General features: G+C 32.8%; 1 protein-coding gene across 1 annotated transcript; it reads right to left on the reverse strand.

Annotated features, from left to right (window-relative positions):
* Window positions 1–336: 336 nt before the first annotated feature.
* LOC114721837 (proteasome subunit beta type-2-B-like) lies at window positions 337–2,302 on the reverse strand. Its single transcript, XM_028907716.1, has 3 exons — window positions 2,057–2,302; window positions 1,844–1,970; window positions 337–789 (listed from the first exon to the last, which is right to left on the reverse strand). The coding sequence occupies exons 1-3, from the start codon at window positions 2,251–2,253 to the stop codon at window positions 439–441; spliced, it is 675 nt and encodes a 224-aa protein (XP_028763549.1). The 5' UTR covers window positions 2,254–2,302; the 3' UTR covers window positions 337–438.
* Between the last annotated feature and the right edge of the window lie 17,257 nt (window positions 2,303–19,559).

Genomic DNA, 19,559 nt, shown 5'->3' on the forward strand with positions numbered 1-19,559 from the left:
TAATAAAATAAGATAAAATATATTACACAGAAAATTGGGGGAAAATATTCCATTAAAAATTTTGAAAAATCTTCTTCTCTTCTCAGCTGCTATCCAACAACATCTATCACCTGTCAAGTGTGATTTTCTGTGACTCTTTTCTCAAACATGATTTTTTAAACAAATTCTTTTATTTGTTGTTTTCACAACTTGTCCTAAGAAACAATTTTATAAAATTGTTTTGAGCACAAAAAAAACAAAGAACAAAAACAAAAATGCCCTTAATTATTGTCATTTTTAGATATCCCACTTGCAATATCTAGAGGAAAAAGATATTTCGATGAAAGTATCAGTCATGAAATCACACATATTAGTTTTGGGAAACCATGGCTCTGGAGAGAGATCATGGCTCAGGGAAAACCACCGGAACACAATCTTTTTTACAATCAATTTTTCCACCTAACGCAAGGAGGAAAAATCATTTCTTCTAACCCGAAGAATAGCAGAATCATCAACTGGTTTGTGCACTCTTACTCCATCCTTATCAATGATCTTGACACCATAGTTTTCTGACTTCACAATCCGCCTGGATTTCAGTTCCGCCATGCAATCATCCACCAAACGAATTGCTTCTTCCAGTGACATTCCGCTTTTGTAGCGATCGACCAACATTCGGAGTCCATAATAGCGGCCATCACCATCAAAAACTCCCTTCTTAGCCGTTTTAAGTGAAGCAGTGCAGTCAATATGGTAAAAGGAAGGGCCTGTCCCTTCGTCATAGCCCGCAACCAGCATGCTCACTCTCTCAACCTAACCAAAATTCACGCAGGAATTAACTCATCATCCATTGTTCAGGCGATATATTGCAGAGAACAAATTTAAGCAAGCTTCCAAACTTAGCTGATCTCCCATAGTGATCAATAACAACCTATCACAGGCGTACCATATCGCTTCTAAATTGTACATAAAAACAACTTTAGCTAGAGGAGCTTCAAGAATAAATTTTTTGTCTCACTTTTCTAGGGATTGGGATTGGTAATGAAACAGATAGTGCCGTTGCTCCTCATGCCATTGGAATAAATAAATAAATTTTATGCCACAGCAAAGAAAATAAAAATAGAAAGGGGCTTCCTTGTACAGAAACAACCACAGATTAAATCATTAAGAAGCAATGGAGCCCTAATGCCGGCCCCTGAAGGAGGACCTGCTCGGACATCACTATTCATTCAGCTATCTGCTCATTGAGGGAAATCACATCCTAATGGTCCACAGATCAAACAATCCCCGAAGCCCCTTATCCCGGTGGTAGGACATAACAAAAAGAGCACAAAACCACAGCCATAATCGTTAAGTTTATATAGGAATTGTGTTTACTTCAGGTGGCACAGATGCAATTATTCATAAAGGACTAGCATCAAACGGACTTCACTGCAACAGCTCAGAAAAATATTTCCAGGCATTCATAAAGGAATACAACACTCTGACCGAGCAAGTAAAGATATCTCATACATGAAAGCTTGCTTTATTAACAATGAACGATACAGAGACTACCATACCACGTCACTACTGAAGCAATTCTTCCATTGAGTAAGGGAACATCACAAGGAATTCTAAAATTTCAAGATCATCTTCCACCCAGCGTGGGTGCCAGGCGCTGTACCCTACACATACATGCAATACCAAAACTCCAGAATTCACTTGTCAAAAATAATGGGGGAATTTAAACAGGCAGTTGGTGTCAACACAAAATTGAAACCCATAAATTTTAAGGCTAAAAGCTGAAACCCGAACCCAAGAACCTAAAATTAATCAAAACAGTCACACGAAGAATAATAAGCAGGGATTGGAAAAAGGGAATCCTCACCTCGCCTTTGCGCAAAGCAGCGTCGAGCTCGCCACGGATGAATCTGGCGGTGGCGAGAGTGGTCCAAGGGATCCCATCCCCCTGAGACTGAGCCAACTTCTCCTTTATGGAATCCATGAACGGATACCTGCATCAATACGAGTGAATATCACAAAACAAAAATCACTCAAAAAACGAAGAAACCCTAACATCAAACGAGAGAGAAGGTGGAACCTGTCCCCAGGATAACCAATAGCGGCGATGAGCTTGTGAGAATCGAGGACCGTGATCTTGTCCGCGGTGGTATTGGGACTAACGCATCCTAACCCCGTCGCCGCATCCGCCGCCACAATCACGAAGCCATCTCCTACAAGTCCGAATACGCACTCCGTCATCTTGGTCATCCTTCTGAAATCACTTATGGTCTCCATTTTCTTGATCCGCTGCCTTTGATCTCCTTCGCTCCTTTTATTTCCCTCCGAGGCCTCCTTTGTTCTCCGGGGCGAAGGAGCCTTCGTGCACAACAGGTTGGGTAGCAACAAGTTCGGTTCGGGTTGATCCAACGGTGGATGCTGCCAATCCGCGCAGTCGGGCCAGGTTACAAATAATTCATTTTTCTCTTTCTTTTTTTTTTTTGGGATAACATAGAGAATCCTCCTCAAGATTCTACTAGATCGCCAGCAACATTATCGCGATCAGAAGCCAAAATACAAGACAACTCAGTAGGAGTAACAGTGACAATATGAAAGCCAGAAATAGCATCAAGACCCCTTTTCGATCGATTGCACTCCCTGTTTGCATGATCAATTCCCACGTTCCATTGCCTATTTGGAAGACCTCCGATTTCACAAAGAACAGCATAATCAGCGCGGCATTCCTCCGGAGTAGCATTAATTAATTCTACTGCAATGGACGCATCAGATTCAAGCACAACATTACGGTACCCAGCATCCCATGCAACTTTGAGTCCATGTAAGCATGCCCATAACTCAGCGGACATCGCGTCTCCCTCATTAAGCTTAAAGATGAAGCCGCGTAGAAAATCACCGGCAGGATTACGGATGAGTCCTCCACAGGCGCATGAGCCCGTGAGGGTCGAGAAAGCTCCGTCAACATTTAGTTTGACCCACCCTTGATCCGGTGGTTGCCACTTGATGTCGAGGGGATATGTTGGCGCACTCCTTGAATCGGAACACCCCCAAGATATTTTTGAACCGTCTCGAGGTTGCTGAGAAGAGCTCTGGTATTAGCAATGATTGTTTCATTATTCACCTGCTTCTTTTTTCCAGCATAACCATGGTGGAAAAATCACTTTTTCTTTCCCCCAACCCGAATAGCACAATGCCTAACTGGTTTGCATACTCTTGCTCCATTCTCATCGAGGATCTTGACACCATAGTATGGTGACGTCACAACCCGCCTGGATTTAAGTTCCACCATGCAATCATCAACCAAACGAATTGCTTCTTCCAGTAGCATTCCGCGTTGGTAGCGACTATACAACATTTCGAGTGCGTAATAGCAGCCCATCACCATCGGAAGTTCCCTTCTTAACCTTTCCAAGTGCAGCAGAGCAGTAGGGAAGAGCCTGTCCCTTCGTCATAGTAACTTGAAAATTACTTTGTGCTGCGAAGTTAAAATATATATATATATATATATATATATCTTATAGGCAAAGGTACAAGTTACATTTTCCTTGTTTAAATTTTGAAATATTTATCTGAAATTTGAGACTGAGGAGGAAGAATATTGTGGGAAGAAGTGGTGAAGATGATGAGAGTAAGAGGACGAGAGAGAGAGAGAGAGAGAGAGAGAGAGAGAGAGATTCTGAGAAACAACCAATGAAGAAAGGCTCTTGTTGTTCAGGTTTTATGCAAGAGAAGCATATTAAAACAATGATTTGGCCTCCACCCCCTCCTATGCATTCTCAATTATTATGTGTACATTTTCGTGTCCTTTCGTATTTTTTAATTTTTTGTATTGTACACAACGCGGGGCATGCATAGGCATGTGTCTATATCTATGTATATAGATGTGGGTGGGCACCATATGTTTGTAAAGAATCCAGAAAATGGTTGGACTGAGACTTGTGAATTTTATGAATTTTCTCTTAGTTGCCTTAGTGTATATTTGGTTTTCTGCTGATTTTGATGGAAGAAGCAACTTTTGAGTTGCAAAACACAGGTTTGATTGTTTTCAAGGAAAAACCAAATACATCCAATAGGTGACGTCCAAGTCTTCTTAAATGGGAAGAAAAATGTCACAAGAAGATGTTTAACTTGACGAGACTAAAGAGCAAAGTTGTTAGTGTATTCTAATACACCTTAAAAAAGAGCAGGAGATGAGAGCAGTGAGAGAATTTTTGCTCATTACAATGTTCAGGTTTTCTTATAGTTCAACTTGCTGCAGATTACATTTTCATACTAAAATTTAAAGTATTATTCTCTTTTTGTCCTTAACATGGGGGCTAAATCACTAATTTATGAAAATTAGAAAAATTAATTTAGATAGTTATTTGTAAAAATTGTGTATTATTGATGATTTTCTAAAATGTCCTTTTTAATCATTCATATTGAATTTGATATAAACCCCATAATAAGTATGTGCAATCAGTATGGATAATTTGAAAAAAATATTATAAATTTAGGAGACATATATAGTAAACTAAGATCTTATATTTATGATTAAAATAAACTCATAACTAGCTCATATATTTAAAAGTAGAGCGAGTACTTTGGTTTTTGGGAAAAAAATAATAGAAGTGTGATGATAATCGGAGTCATTTTCTGAATATTGATGTATGAATTAAGGGGAAGTGGTCCCTGGCAGACATGGATAATCAAAGCTGGGTGCATGCACGGATTGTGGATGGATGCTTTAGGATGGGGGCTGATTAACTTGTGATAATGACAGCATTAGGATCAAATAACTGCTCCATCTTATGCGGGCATCTAAATTGTAAAGTAATGTGGTGGATGCTTGTACTTCATGATACAACCAACCTCATCATTTCAAATGCCACATCGCCACAAAAGCTTTGTTCCATTCCAACTGATAACCCCTTCTCTTTTGTCTACTACCATACTTTTCCCACCTTTCATTTCTTCATAATCCTATTTCTCCTCACCTGAGTTTTCTTCTTCCCAGTGTTTTGTCTGTTGCTAAAAATTACAACCACGAGCATTATCGATCGAGTAATAACTTTTATCCACATTAGAATTCATCATAATTCTTTGTATTTTTTAAATATAATTTTAAAGACGTGTCATATGAAATTTGAAAAATTAATAGTCATATTCATACCTTATAAGAAGTGTAACCTACTAGAGTTTTTGTATGTTAAGTTCGTAACCCTTTTTCATCGAAAGTACACGTTTCTTACTAGGGAAGAAGATAAGCTGTCTGAAATATAACAAAACCCATTTTGCTTTCCCAGAAATGAAGATGTGACTCTTAAAAGTCCAAAGACAGTGGTTGAGAGGCCATCCACTTGGTCTTTTTGTTCGTCAGATAGGCTCCTCAATCTTATACTTTTGGAATTTAGGGTTTGTTTCAATCGTTAGCAATGTCAATTTGTGAGAAATGGGGTCAAACAAATAGAAACAGGATAACTTTCTTTATGTTCGTTATTCCAAAGTTTGAAAAATACGCATTAGTCTCCCGTTTCATAAGTCAAGGCGTCAAGCCTTAGTTTTAGAAATCATTAGACCAATGGGCTGCGTTGCTGGATCCATAGAATGAGGGTTAGGCCAAGTTCGAATGATGGGGATTTAAGCCTTGTCTCTTCGGCTCCAAGCCCCAGTCCCTCCCCTCTCGAGTTTGTTTGTTTCAGAAACGGCCAAGCAAGCTTGATACAACAATGCAGACGCGGAGAGCTTCTACAAGTCTCGCTCTTCAAAGCGGGAGCTCGAGTGTGAATGGTCAATGAAGTAACCTCCTTGGCTGTCATCATTGAAATTAGGCTTATATATCAGTTAAGGTTTCCAATTTTTATTCTAAACTTCAAATATCATAATCCAAAATTAAGTACTCCTCCTATACTTAATATTGAGAAGGGGGAGAAGAAATTAAGAAAGATGTTTAGGATGTTGTGAAAAAAAAAAGTGATATTAACTAATTTAATTAATATCTTTATTTTACTCAAATTAGTTAATTAAATCTTATAATAAGAATTGAAAGAATATTTTAGCTCTAACTTGTTAGGAACAATCAAATTATACTCATTTACATCCCCCAAATTATTTACTTTAATAAAAAAAATTTCAAAATTCTTAAATATAAAATTATTATATTTTAAATCCTAAAATCTTATTTCAAGTTTAAACCTCAAAATTAAATGATAAAAAAATTTGATAGTACCTCAAATATACATAAAAAATAATTTAATCAGAAATTTCATAATATAAAGATTACATTTCTTACAAATAATGAGCTTTTAAGATAAAATAATTATTTTAAAATAGTAAGTCTAGCAACAAATAAAAATAAACCAATACAAATGATCTACAAAATTAGTTCAACAATACTACAATAATCAATCATCAAAACTCAACAATTGTTTCAAACTTTAGACTAAAATTTTTTTTTCTGAATGACACAGAATTACTACTATTAGATAGATCGAATTGAGTAAAATAATCTTCATAAAATGAGTTTAATTGGAAAAAAAAAAGTCATTGTGCTTACCAAAAATATGTGCAAAAAAAATGAAAAACAGTAGGGAAGGATGGCTACTTTCTCACCCCTAAAAACTTGGGATAAATTAGAGTTAAGAACCCTATTTTAAAATGGAGAAAAGGATGACTTCAAACCCTTTTTTTTAATTTTCACCCTTTTTCTTTTTTTGGTTGCTTTCATTATTTTTACTTAATAATTTCTTTTATTTTTAATTAATTTTTTCATAAATCATGTTTGAATAAAATCTCTTTACTCAGTTAATTATAAGATAAAATTACATTTATCATAAAATAATTATTCTAAATATTTAAATCTTAAGAACAAAAATTACAACATTACATATCTCTACTTCATTGCCGTTGCACCACTTCTCTTGCATCTGTCCTAGATCCAACTATCAAACACACCCTGACTAAAAAATCACCACTCCCTGCACCTTCTCACTCCTCCGTTGACCACTGGGTATCAAACTGTCATCCCCAGGTACGTTCCTAATTCTTCTTTTCTTTAATCCAAATTGCTGTATGTGCTAATATTTGGTTGTGATAGTTTTCTTTTTTAATAATTTACGAGTGGTTGAGAAAAAAATTAATGCAAGATCTCGTAAAAATTACTTCATACAATATATGGTAATTTTAAAGTCTCATCCCCATCATAATTTCCATCCTAATCCATTATAGTTTGCATTCATACTAATTAGAATAAGTTTGAAAAAAAAAAAACATTCCTCCTCCTCCTCCTTCTTCATTCTCCTCTCCTCAGTTAATTTCCATCAAATCAAGAGGATTCTCTATCATATCAAGAGGATCTCCCTGTTTATGTTCACTTTCTTTTTCTCTATACTGATAATCTTTGTCTACATAATAGTCTTCTAATATTTCATGATATCATCTGTCCATATTATCTTCTCCCCAAGTAAATCGGTCTCTCATAACCGCCTGGTGCAATATCATCAACTGTCATGTCTCTTATATTTATAATACAAAGACTTTATATATCATCATATAAATTATACTAATAGAACTAAAATTTGAAGGGCTTTTATTTATAAAATATTAACTAACCTTCTAACAGATATTGATAAAGCAAAGTCACCGTTATTCCCATATGTTATATACTCCTTTGTAAATATATTTCTGCTCTGGTATGCATTGGCAATCCTGCATGGACTTGGATTCTGAAAAAAATATTCTCTTGTTACAGAATTAATTAAATTAGCTAGAAAAGAGAACTAATTAATAAAAAATGATTTAGTGAAAAATGAGTTACCCATCCTCATTCATTAAATTAGTTAGAAAAGAGAATTAATTAATAAAAAATGATTCATTGAAAAATAAGTTATCCCATCCTCATTCTATCCCCTAAAGATGGTTTGACTAACTGACTATATCTCCGTATAAGTGGTTTAGTATAATATCCCATTTTAGAATTGAAACCTAATTCTGGTACTAAATTGTAAAGCAAGATAGAGTTATTCAATGATAAAAGTATAATTGAGATAGAGAAATAAAGTTATGAGAATAAATTGAAAATTTGAAAATTATTTATTAAAATAAAAATTTGGAAGCTACTTGAAGATTTAATCGAGTAAATTTTTCTATACCAAAAAATAACAAAAGAATTTTATAAATCAATATCAAATTCAAATTTTGATCCTGTGTAATCCATTATAATTCGTATTCATACCAATTAGAATAATTTTTTAAAAAAAAAATTAAAAAAAAAGCATATTCTTCCTCCTCATTCCTTTTTGTTCTCCTCCCCTCAGTCAATTTCCATCAAATCACGAGGATTTTCTATCATATCAGGAGGATCTTCTCGTTATTATTCACTTTTTTCTTCTCTGTATTGATAATCTTCGTTTGTATAATATTCTTGTAATATTTTATGATATCACCTGTCCATATTATCATTGAACCCCTACTTCTCTCCCAGTAAATCGGTCTCTCATAACCGTCTCGTGCAGCATCGTCAACTGTCATGTTTCTTTCTATTGGCAGTGCTACATATTTCCGGCTGATGTACCTAGGAAATTGATTTTTGAGCCTCCATAGCTTATAGCCAATGTCAACAACTGCACAATAGTTGTTAACAGTTAAAAAAAATAATATAAATAATGAAATTAAATTTTGTAATCCTCAAATTTAACTTCAGTTTTTCCTTCATCATTTTTCCAATTAATTCTCGAATCAACAGCTACGATAATATAATCAAGGAGCACAAGGGCTAAAGTGGTGGTGCCTGTGTGTTTCTCCACACAACCACCCCTAGCCTCCCTGCTACATGAGATTGTGCATGTAGTAGCAAAATTCAGTATAATCATCAAGATGAATTTCATGCCACATATCATTGATAGATACTCTGCATCCCATAACATGTGGTAATGTCACAAAAAATATAGTCACAGTATCCTTTAGATTAGGAATATATTCTACTCCAAATGGATTGAAAATTAATGCAATTCTACAACTTTCTGTATACCAAAAATTTGGAGGCTAATTGAAAATTTAATTGAGCAAATTTCTTTATGCTAGAAGAAAATAAGAGGACTTTACAAATCGGTATCAGAGTCAAATTTTGATCCTGTCTAATTTATTATAATTCGTATTCACACTAATTAGAGTAAGTTTGAAAATAAAAAAAATATACCTGTTAGAGAACTTAATTAGCTAGAAAAGAGAACTAATTAATAAAAAAATCATTCAGTGAAAAATAACTAATAAGTTACCACATCCTCATTCCATCCCGCAAGTATTGTTTGACTGGGTGATGGTATGCCTGGATCAGTGGTTTGGCATAATATGTCAGAGAATCTTTCTACAGCTTGCGTGAGTGAAGATATACTCCCTCGATGTAACTCCTTCTGAAAACAATTAAAAGCCTGTTGGCAGTGCTGCATGTGTCCGGCTGATGTACTTAGGAAATTAGGTTTGAGCCTCCATATCTTGTAGCCAGTGTCAGCAACTGCATAATAGTTGTTAACAGTTAAAAAAAATAATATAAATAATGAAATTAAATTTTGTAATCCTCAAATTTAACTTCAGTTTTTCCTTCATCATTTTTCCAATTAATTCTCGAATCAACAGCTACGATAATATAATCAAGGAGCACAAGGGCTAAAGTGGTGGTGCCTGTGTGTTTCTCCACACAACCACCCCCTAGCCTCCCTGCTACATGAGATTGTGCATGTAGTAGCAAAATTCAGTATAATCATCAAGATGAATTTCATGCCACATATCATTGATAGATACTCTGCATCCCATAACATGTGGTAATGTCACAAAAATATAGTCACAGTATCCTTTAGATTAGGAATATATTCTACTCCAAATGGATTGAAAATTAATGCAATTCTACAACTTTCTGTATACCAAAAATTTGGAGGCTAATTGAAAATTTAATTGAGCAAATTTCTTTATGCTAGAAGAAAATAAGAAGACTTTACAAATTGGTATCAGAGTCAAATTTTGATCCTGTGTAATTTATTATAATTCGTATTCACACTAATTAGAGTAAGTTTTGAAAATAAAAAAATTAAAAAAAAAAGCACATTCCCCCTCCTCATTCTTTTTCGTTCTCATCCCCTCAGTCAATTTCCATCAAATCATGAGGATTTTCTATCATATCAGGAGGATCTTCCCGTTATTGTTCACTTTCTTCTTCTCTGTATTGATAATCTTAGTTTGTATAATATTCTTGCAATATTTCATGATATCACATGTCCATATTATCATTGAACCCCTACTTCTCCCCCAGTAAATCGATCTCTCATAACCGTCTCGTGCAGCATTGTTAATTATCATGTCTCTTTTATTCTTATAATACAAAGACTTTATATATCATCATATAAATTATACTAATAAAGCTAAAATTTGAAGAAATTTTATTTATGAAATATTAACTAACCTTCTAACCAATATCGGTAAAGCAAAGTTGCCCCAATTCCCATATATTATATACTCCTTTGTAAATACATTTTTGCTCTGGTATGCATTGATAATCTTGCAAGGGCCTGGATTCTAAAAAAAATTCTCTTGTTACAAAACTAATTAAATTAGCTAGAAAAGAGAACTAATTAATAAAAAATGATTTAGTGAAAAATGAGTTACCCATCCACATTCATTAAATTAGTTAGAAAAGGAAATTAATTAATAAAAAAATGATTCAGTGAAAAATGAGTATTTTCATCCTCATTCCATTCTCTAAGGATGGTTTGACTAACTAGCTATGGGTCCGTTTGAATCAGCGATTAGAAAAATAGCTTATTGAAAAAGTAGCTTACAGAGAAGTAAAGTTGGATAAAAGCTAAATTAGATAAGTTGAATTGTGTATGAATTGGAGATCAGAAAAGCTAGTTTACAAAAGTAAGATTGGTAAAAGATTGTTTGGATTATGGTTGAGTAAAAGTAAATTTGGTTGTAAAATGACCAAAATAGGTATGAGTTTTAATAAATAATTAAACATGATAAAAAAATAATTTCACATAATACAATAAAATTAAAATAATTTAATATGAAGAACTCAAATTTAATGAGTGAATTAAATTTTAAAATTTTACAGAAATAATAAAAAATATTTTAAATATAAAGTGAAAGATAAAAAAAATGAATTGATATAATATAATGAAGAAGTGAAATTTATAGAGTAGATTAAAATTGAAAATTTTAGAAAAATCATAAGAAATATTTTAAATATAAAGTGAAACATGATAAATAAAATTTACATAATACAATAAATTTAAATTAATTTAATATAAAAATTTCAAATAAAATAAAGTAATTAAATTTTAAAATATTAGAAAAGTTATAAAAAATTATTGTAAATCATAACAAAGAAAAAAGTTTCGTCTACGATATTCTTTTTGCTTCTGTTTGGCCTTCTCTCCCCCTCTCCCCTCCTTCTCTCATTTTCGTTTTCTTTTGAAGCAACCATGGGAGTTCAAAGACGGAGAGGACGATAGCTATTCTTCACCGTTGGCTGTATCATTGGAATACAAAGAAGACAAAGATGTGCAAGCTGAGTCTTTGGGTCCTAGTATCAGAGAGATTTTTTCTTCATCAGAGAAAAAAAATCAAGGGAAAATAATGGTCCATAAGCTCCTTCAGATAAGCTCCCTCTCTCAGCTTATTTTTAATCGTATGTTTGCATAACTTTTGGCTCTCAAGCTCAGTTGCGAAGAAGCTATGCCAAACAATATCAAATTTTTCAATTGAGCTTTTCCTCAAAATAAGCCGCTTATAACCCAAAATAAGCTCTCCGAAACAGGCACTATATCTCTATGTAAGTGGTTTGGCATAATATTTCATTTTATAATTGAAACCTGATTATGATACCAAATTATAAAATAATCAAATAGAGTTATTCAATAATAAAAATATAATTGAGATAGAGAAATGTAGTTATGATAATAAGTTGAGAATTTGAAATTTTTTTATTAAAGTAAAATGTAGAAGCTAATTGAAGACTTAATTGAACAAATTTTTTTATACCAAAAAATAATAAGAGAATTTTACAAATCGGTATCAGAGTCAAATTTTGATCCTATGGATTATGTGTGAATTGTACAACTTGATAGCAGACCTATTTGAGATTTAATATAAATTTATATAAAAAAATTAACTAATATTTTTTTAACTTGCATTTAGTGAATTTCAAACCATTTTACTGATATCAGATAATTCTTTATTAATATTATTTTGTTTCTTTTGCAAATTGTATATCACATAAAACCTTTCCAGCCCATTATTATCCCATCTTATTAGGATGGTTTCAACAACTGAATATTTAAATTTTATCACAAACTCGATCATATAAATTACTATTACTTAATATATTATAAAGTTGATCTGTTTTTTTTCTAATGGTAATTGATATACCTTTAACATTTACTGAAACAGTTAAATTAACTCTCTTTTTTTTTTTCAATTTGCATCTAATAAATTTCACATCACTTTATCGATATTAAATAATCCTCTTCTAATACCATTCTTTTTTTTCCTGTGAGGTGTGTAATATCCTAACTTTTAAAAAAAAAAAAATAGAGTCAACTTTCCACCAACTTTTGGTGGAAAGTTGAAATGTTACGGTGGAAAAGTTTGGATGTGGAAAAATTGGGAGAGGCTTGTGGAAATTTTGGCATCAGGAAGACTTTGGGGGAGAGAAGGAAGACTTTGAAAAGGAGAGTTAATGCATGAAGGAAAAATGCTAAAGGGTGGTTAGAATTTGCAGCATAAAAGGGAGAGGGGACGTAGAAATTGGGAGAGAACGCGTGAGAGAAAGAGGGGAGGAGAGAAAGAGAGCGAGAAAGAAATAGAAAGAGCGTAGCAGCAGTCCTCGTGAAGGAGAAGGCTAGGCTTTGAAGATATTTTAGATACATGAAATTATCTCTTTTCATCAAACTTTCTTTATAAATATTTCCTGTATATTTTAAGCTTCCTATTTACGTTATTACTATAGTGATTGGAGAAAATTTTGAGACTTGTATATGATCTAAGTATTGAGTTTTGACAAAAGATGACTATAGAAATTTAGAAGTGAATGAGTTGTTAATTTTAATCGGTTAGATTTGTCCATTTGTTAGTTTTTAGTATTTAAATTAATTTTTCTAGTTAAAAAATCTGTTATATATGATTTATATTATATTTTTACCGATTAAATTCAAGTTAAGTAATTATTTGGATTGTTTGATATATTATTGAGATTTTAATCGGTTTAGTTTTATTTATTGGGTGACTGGAGGTTTTAAAATAATTATTGTAGCTAAAAAGTCTATTATTTATGGAAAAATATATATATGGTAGTTGTACCATTAAAGTTTTGATTAGATTATTTAGTTATAAGTACTTGAAGTATTATTGAATTTTTGATAGTTTGATTTTGAGGTTTAAACTTAAAAAGAGTGTTTTTAGAATTTAGAACATAGTAATTTTTTTATTTGGAAATTGTGGAAAATCCTTTTTATTAAGGCAAATAATTTGGAAGTGGTAAATAAATAATTTGGGGTTATTAGAAATTTAAATAATATAGAGAAGTTTAATTAATTATTTATATTAATATGTGGTTATATTAATTGTGTAGATTAATTATTGGTTGAGCAAAGGATTGACCTTGTGGTAATCCTTAGTATTGCTTTGGCGAGAGGTAACCACTTTCCACTTGTTATATGTGCTAATATGTTGTTTGTGAGTATTTTGCTATTTTGGTATAATGATTTGTTATTTGAAACTCGAGTAGATAAATTATATCTTTTGAGCTATGAAAATTGTCTTGTGGGATTTTTGGAATTGTGATTGAGGAGTTTGGAAAAGATATATGATTTATATCTTATGGATTATACTGAGAAAAGATTGAGACATTTTTGTTATATTGTGAATGGTTGGTTGTTATTTGGATTTTGGATTGAGCGCTATCCTACCACGTGGTAAGGCTACCATTGGTGCACATTGGTTGGCTTCTTCCTTCGTCCCTAAAGTAAGGGATAGACCTTTGTGGCTTTTTATTCGTCCCCCGAAGTGTGGGATAGGCCTATAATAAGGGATGAACCTTTGTGAATACTTAATCGTCCCCCAAAGTGTGGGATAGGCCTATAGGTCGGTTTGATCCCTTATAGTGAGGGATAGACTTATGTGGCTTGTGTGTTAGCCCCCGTAATGAGGGTTTGGATGATTGAGATTATTTGAGTATACATATTTGTATTTTCATTGGTATATAGATATTGAGGTTTAATAATTATCCCACTTGACACCTCACGAGCACATGTTAGTATGTATGATGAGTTGGAAAGTTGGTTACTGAGGCGTTTGTCTCACCCCGTGGTTTAACATTTTCAGGCGATAGTTCAGGTGGTGGCCCATCAGGGAAGGCTCCAGAGGCATAATGTGCTGTTATAGCTTGTATAGCCTCCATGCTTTTGTTCTATGTGCTGACTTGTTATATATTGCCACATAGGGCCCATATACTCTAATGCTGTAAACTAATACTTTTAATTACTACTATCTGATATGAGAGGTCATTGGAAGGCCAGAGATATTTAAGACTTGGCGTATTACGCTCATTTGATAGTGTTGACTTTTGACTAATGGGCTCTATGATTTCTATTAAAATGTCTTATCAGTTCGTGTGTTTGAAAGTGTAAGTTTGGTTTGGGCCAACGGTTGAATGATATTTCTGGATTTTGAAAGTCCAAGGCCCAATTGAACAATTGATGTGGCTCGTAATATAAGTTTATTTCTTTTAACCATGATAGCGATTTTAAAATTTTAAGATTTTCTTCTTTTCTATCATGGTTAATCATTCAAATAAATTGTTGGATTTAATCTAAAATGGTTTTGAAAGAGCAGTTGTCACAAGGTGCATATCCATAAAGACTTGACATCCCATTTTCATCCAATCCTATCAGGATAATTTCAACAACTAAATGTATAAGTTTTGTCCCAAACTTGGTTGATTGGGTAGTGTTGCTTAGTATATAATAACATTGATATGTTTTTTCCTTAAGCAATAATTGATGTATTTTAACCACTCATCAAAATAGCTAAATGCTTTTTTGAAATGGTACACATATCCAGCCTTTGTAGTTACTAGGCCAGTACCTATTCCCTATAACTTATCATAAGTGTCAACAACTGCACAATAGTTGGTAACAATTAAAAAATAATAAATATAAGTAATAAAAATAAATTGACTCCTAAAATTTACCTCTTCTATGATTTTTCCAACTAATCCTTAAATCCATTGTGACAATACTTCCTAAAATACCGCTTTAACAACTTCAAATATATGTTATTAATCCAATCTTAAATATAAAAACTATGTAACTAATTTTCATCCAATCAAATATAAGTAAGTCGAATAGATTACTTAATCATAACAAATGTGATTCAATTTTTTTAAAATAACCTTGTATAATATTAAATTATATACCTCTATAAGTTAAGTAAATTAACTTTAAAAAAATAATAAATATCAGATATAAAATTAATTTAAATTTTATATTTAAGACATATACGAACCACTAATAAGGTTTTACAAATAGAACCGGAGTATAATAAAAATATAAATAAAAAACTTCAAGTTGTCATAGTTTACAGCTATAATAAATTATTTAACATATTAATAGTGGCTCTGCTTCATATGTGAATTGATTTGTTACAATTATTCTTGCTACCCGTTTATGCACATTGCGTGAGATCCAATGAAAACTACATTGCGGTGAATTATACAAAAGATATAAATAGTATAATTTATTATTTACTTTTATGGCAAAAAATACTATTTATTTTCAAAGTAACATTGAATGAGTTGTGGATTGCTTTGGCCAGAAAAATTGTGCATTGCAAAAAAAACTAATTAAACTCACCTATTTTTAATACTTGAAGGGATCAAACGACCTGTTTGTTTTTAATAATAAGTCTCCATGTTTCATATATTTAAAGAATATTTTGGGTATATCTAAAGGGTAGTTATCATAATTTTAAATAATTTATAAGAGCTAATTAAAAACTTAATTTTGAGAATTGAGTAGAATATTTTAATGTAAATAATAAAAATAGTTAAGTGTAACTTTAAAATAATTTTAAATATTAAACATGTGTTAAGTTATTCTATTTTATATTATTTTATTTCTTTCCATTTAATTTCTTTTTACTTCCTTCCCTTCAGCTTTAGTTTTATTTTTATTTTTAATTTTTAATTTCTGTTTGAGCTTATGGGCCCCATGACCATGAGAGGAGGGCGAAGGGTGAGCTCGTGTTCACCGTCTTCCATCGTCGAGGACGCTGGCAGCTACAAATTTTCTGAGCAATCTTCACACATTTTGAGATGGGGGACATCACTTCTGACTCCGCAAAGCCCCACAAGTTGGAATGAAAACTGCAATAAATAAGGAGTTAACAACAAATGGAGCCACGGAGTTAATCAAACAACGTTATATTTTTCCCACATTATTTTAGTGGGTTTTGTAGCTGCAACTACAATTGGTGAAAATCATGAAAGTCAAAATTATTTGGCTAGACTTGCGGCTACTTCATCAGCTTGTTCTCATCTTTGAAGTTTGATGCTGTAGGAACTGGGAACCCAAACGGAACAGATTCGGAAAAGTCAACAAGGGGAGTGTCTGTGTTTATAAGACTAATTTATTTTATTGAATAACAAGTATGAACTCTTTGAACCTTGGCCACTTAACTTTTTGTTTTGTTTTTTGGATGAAAAGGCCCTGTACTCATAACAATATTCAACTCCAAAAGAAACAAAAAAACAAAAAAACTAAATATTATAAACGGGGTAACCTTAAATGCCCCTTAAACCTGTACTTCCCCCTCTCCCTTCATGTCCTCGTTTATTTCTCAGATGTCCAGCAGCATCCCCCACCGGCGGCGACACTCACCCTCCCTATCCTTCCTTGGTTTCTGAAAATCTTGTTTCTCAGTGGCCTCATGAGTTCACCGGCACGCTCATGCCAAAACAACCTCACCTACAAACTCCAAGCGGACCTTGCGTCCGCCGCCGCCTTGCTCTCATCTTCCTCTTCATCCTCCTTCTTGCTATTGCTACTGGCATTCTCTACCTCATTTTCCACCCTCAAGCCCAGGCTACACTGTTCAAGGCATGTCAATAAAAGGAATGGACTTTACATCGCCATCGTCTGAAATGGTCGGGACTTCGCTGGAGTTTGATATCAGAAACAGAAGGTGGGATCCCTGAAGACATCGGAAATGAAGGCTCAAGTTCAGTGTTGAAAAATAAACAAGGAGCAAAACGAATTTCTATGAATGGGCTCAGATCTACATCGTCACCGCCACTGTCGAAGGCGGGAGATGCCGCCGCCGCCACAGCCGCTAACGAGAGATGCTGCGGCGGTTGCCCCCTGTACATAAGAAAACGGACGGATGAAGGGGCAGGGGAGAGAGCTGAGAGAGGCATTGAGAGAGAGAGAAGACGGGCAATAATGGAAATCACCAGATTCGAGAACTTTTATTTTTGGAAAACCAGCAAATTAATGGGAATGATTAGATTGACACGTTGATCAAAATTATTTGAGCTGGAAAATTTCTATTGGTCAGAATTCAGATTAACTGATATTCTAGGAATGTGTCAGTATTTCTCCTCGTTCTAAGAGGCATAAGAACGCCATAAAGGGGGACTCAACTCCATCCCTTACACACCGACATCTCCCATCTCAACGCACAAGTCGGATTGGCTTGCTCTGCCATCTCCATTCATATTTTCTAACCTTCTTGATTATATGCATCATGCATCAGGCGTCATCTAACCACATAAATGGCCAGTCTTTCTCATAAGGACACATACGAAAAGTTTGAGTTTTGTTTTGCTAGCTAACAACCGATTCTTAATATAAAATCTTATTTAATTTTTATTTTGGTTCTAATTATAAGACTTCAATTCATTTTGTCTCTTATATTTGTGCATTTTTTTCAAGATAGTCATTCTAATAATAGAAGTTCTAACTAATAAATTTGATTAATAAAAATATTTTAGGAAAAACAATACCTATTTATTACAAATAACTAACTTAATTTATTTCTTTAATCTTTTCAAATTAGTCAACTAACTTTTAAAATTAGGATCGGAGGTAGTAGTAATTATTTTCTTAGTTTGATCTTGTCAATAAAATATAAGAGCGATTAAAATATTTTGCACGCATTTAAATATAAAACCCATTTAATACGGAGATATACTCGTTTACATGTATGGGTTCATTTCCCCGCATCTCCATTAGTTTCTTTTGCAACATGCAACTCATTCAATGCAAGTTTTCTAATAAAAAATAGTAATTTTTTGGTCATAAAAGTAAACATAAATTGTACTATTTATAATTTATTTTTCACAAATACAACAATACAACTTTCATTGAATTTCATGCAATTTGCATAAAGGCGTAACAAGAATAAACATAACAAGTGAATTCACATATAAAGCAAAGTCAACGTTAATACTTTAAAAATTTATTATATTTTAAAACTATGATAACTTGAAATTTTTATGTATATTTTAATTTATTTTTATATTTTACTCATCCGATTCTAATTATAAGAGTTCATTAGGAGGCTGGTATTTGTCTTAAATAAAAAACCTCAAACCAATTTTATCTTTGATTTTTTTTTTTCCAAGTTAATTTGCTTAAGTTATAAAGTGGTATATAATCTAAGGTTATGCAAAAGTATTTTGGAAAGATTGGATCATATTAGTTATAATTAAATAATCTACCTAGTTTATTTAATTTATTCAATTTAGTTAAATAACTCTTATATTAAACACTGGATATATAATTTATATTTAAAATTGTTACAACGTTATTTTAGGAGGCACTTGTTTAGTTTTAGACCAAAACGACAAAAATTCTATGCTCCTATTAAATGCAAAAACTAGAAACCAGAATAATTACACATACAATGGACCAACTTATTGATAGAAATACTATCAATATTATTTTTTGCACACGGAGATGATCATATTCATGATATTTTATTTCATGATACATTTATATGTTTTTTTTTTAATTTTTTTCCTCAGAATTATTAATGAAAACATTATAAGAGTATAATTTCTAAATTATAACATGATTGATCTCATATATTATCTATCATTACTTTTAGGTGAGGGCTGTTGCATTAGGAAGCAAGAAAAAGCAGCAGAGTTTCATATGCTCTCATATAATTGTTCTCAAAGAAAAAGAAAAAGAAAAAAAATAGATTTACTCTAACCTCCTCACCAACGGCAATAAAACTGTCGAAAACAAAATTTCTTAAGAATACCGTGGCCGTTGGGTTAAATAGTAGATTGATTTCTTCCAAAAGCTCAATCCAGTCACGGCAGATCCATATATACATTGCCGGATGAAAGTTGCAAGTAGATGGTGAAGTCAATAGAGGCAAGTCAGGAACGCGGTTTCGATCATACAGGAAAACGGACCAAAAATCAGAAGAATAATATTTCCATAGCCAAAAACCTTTCTCTTCCATTTTGACCCCCGGTTTCAGGTTGTACAAATGACGAATTGAAGGCTCAAAGCGCTAATTATGCCGCCGGATAACCGCTCTTC

The sequence above is a fragment of the Neltuma alba genome, unplaced genomic scaffold (genome assembly GCF_004799145.2).
Source record: "Neltuma alba isolate B1F8T4 unplaced genomic scaffold, ASM479914v2 tig00012070_pilon, whole genome shotgun sequence".
Classification (NCBI taxonomy): domain Eukaryota; kingdom Viridiplantae; phylum Streptophyta; class Magnoliopsida; order Fabales; family Fabaceae; genus Neltuma; species Neltuma alba.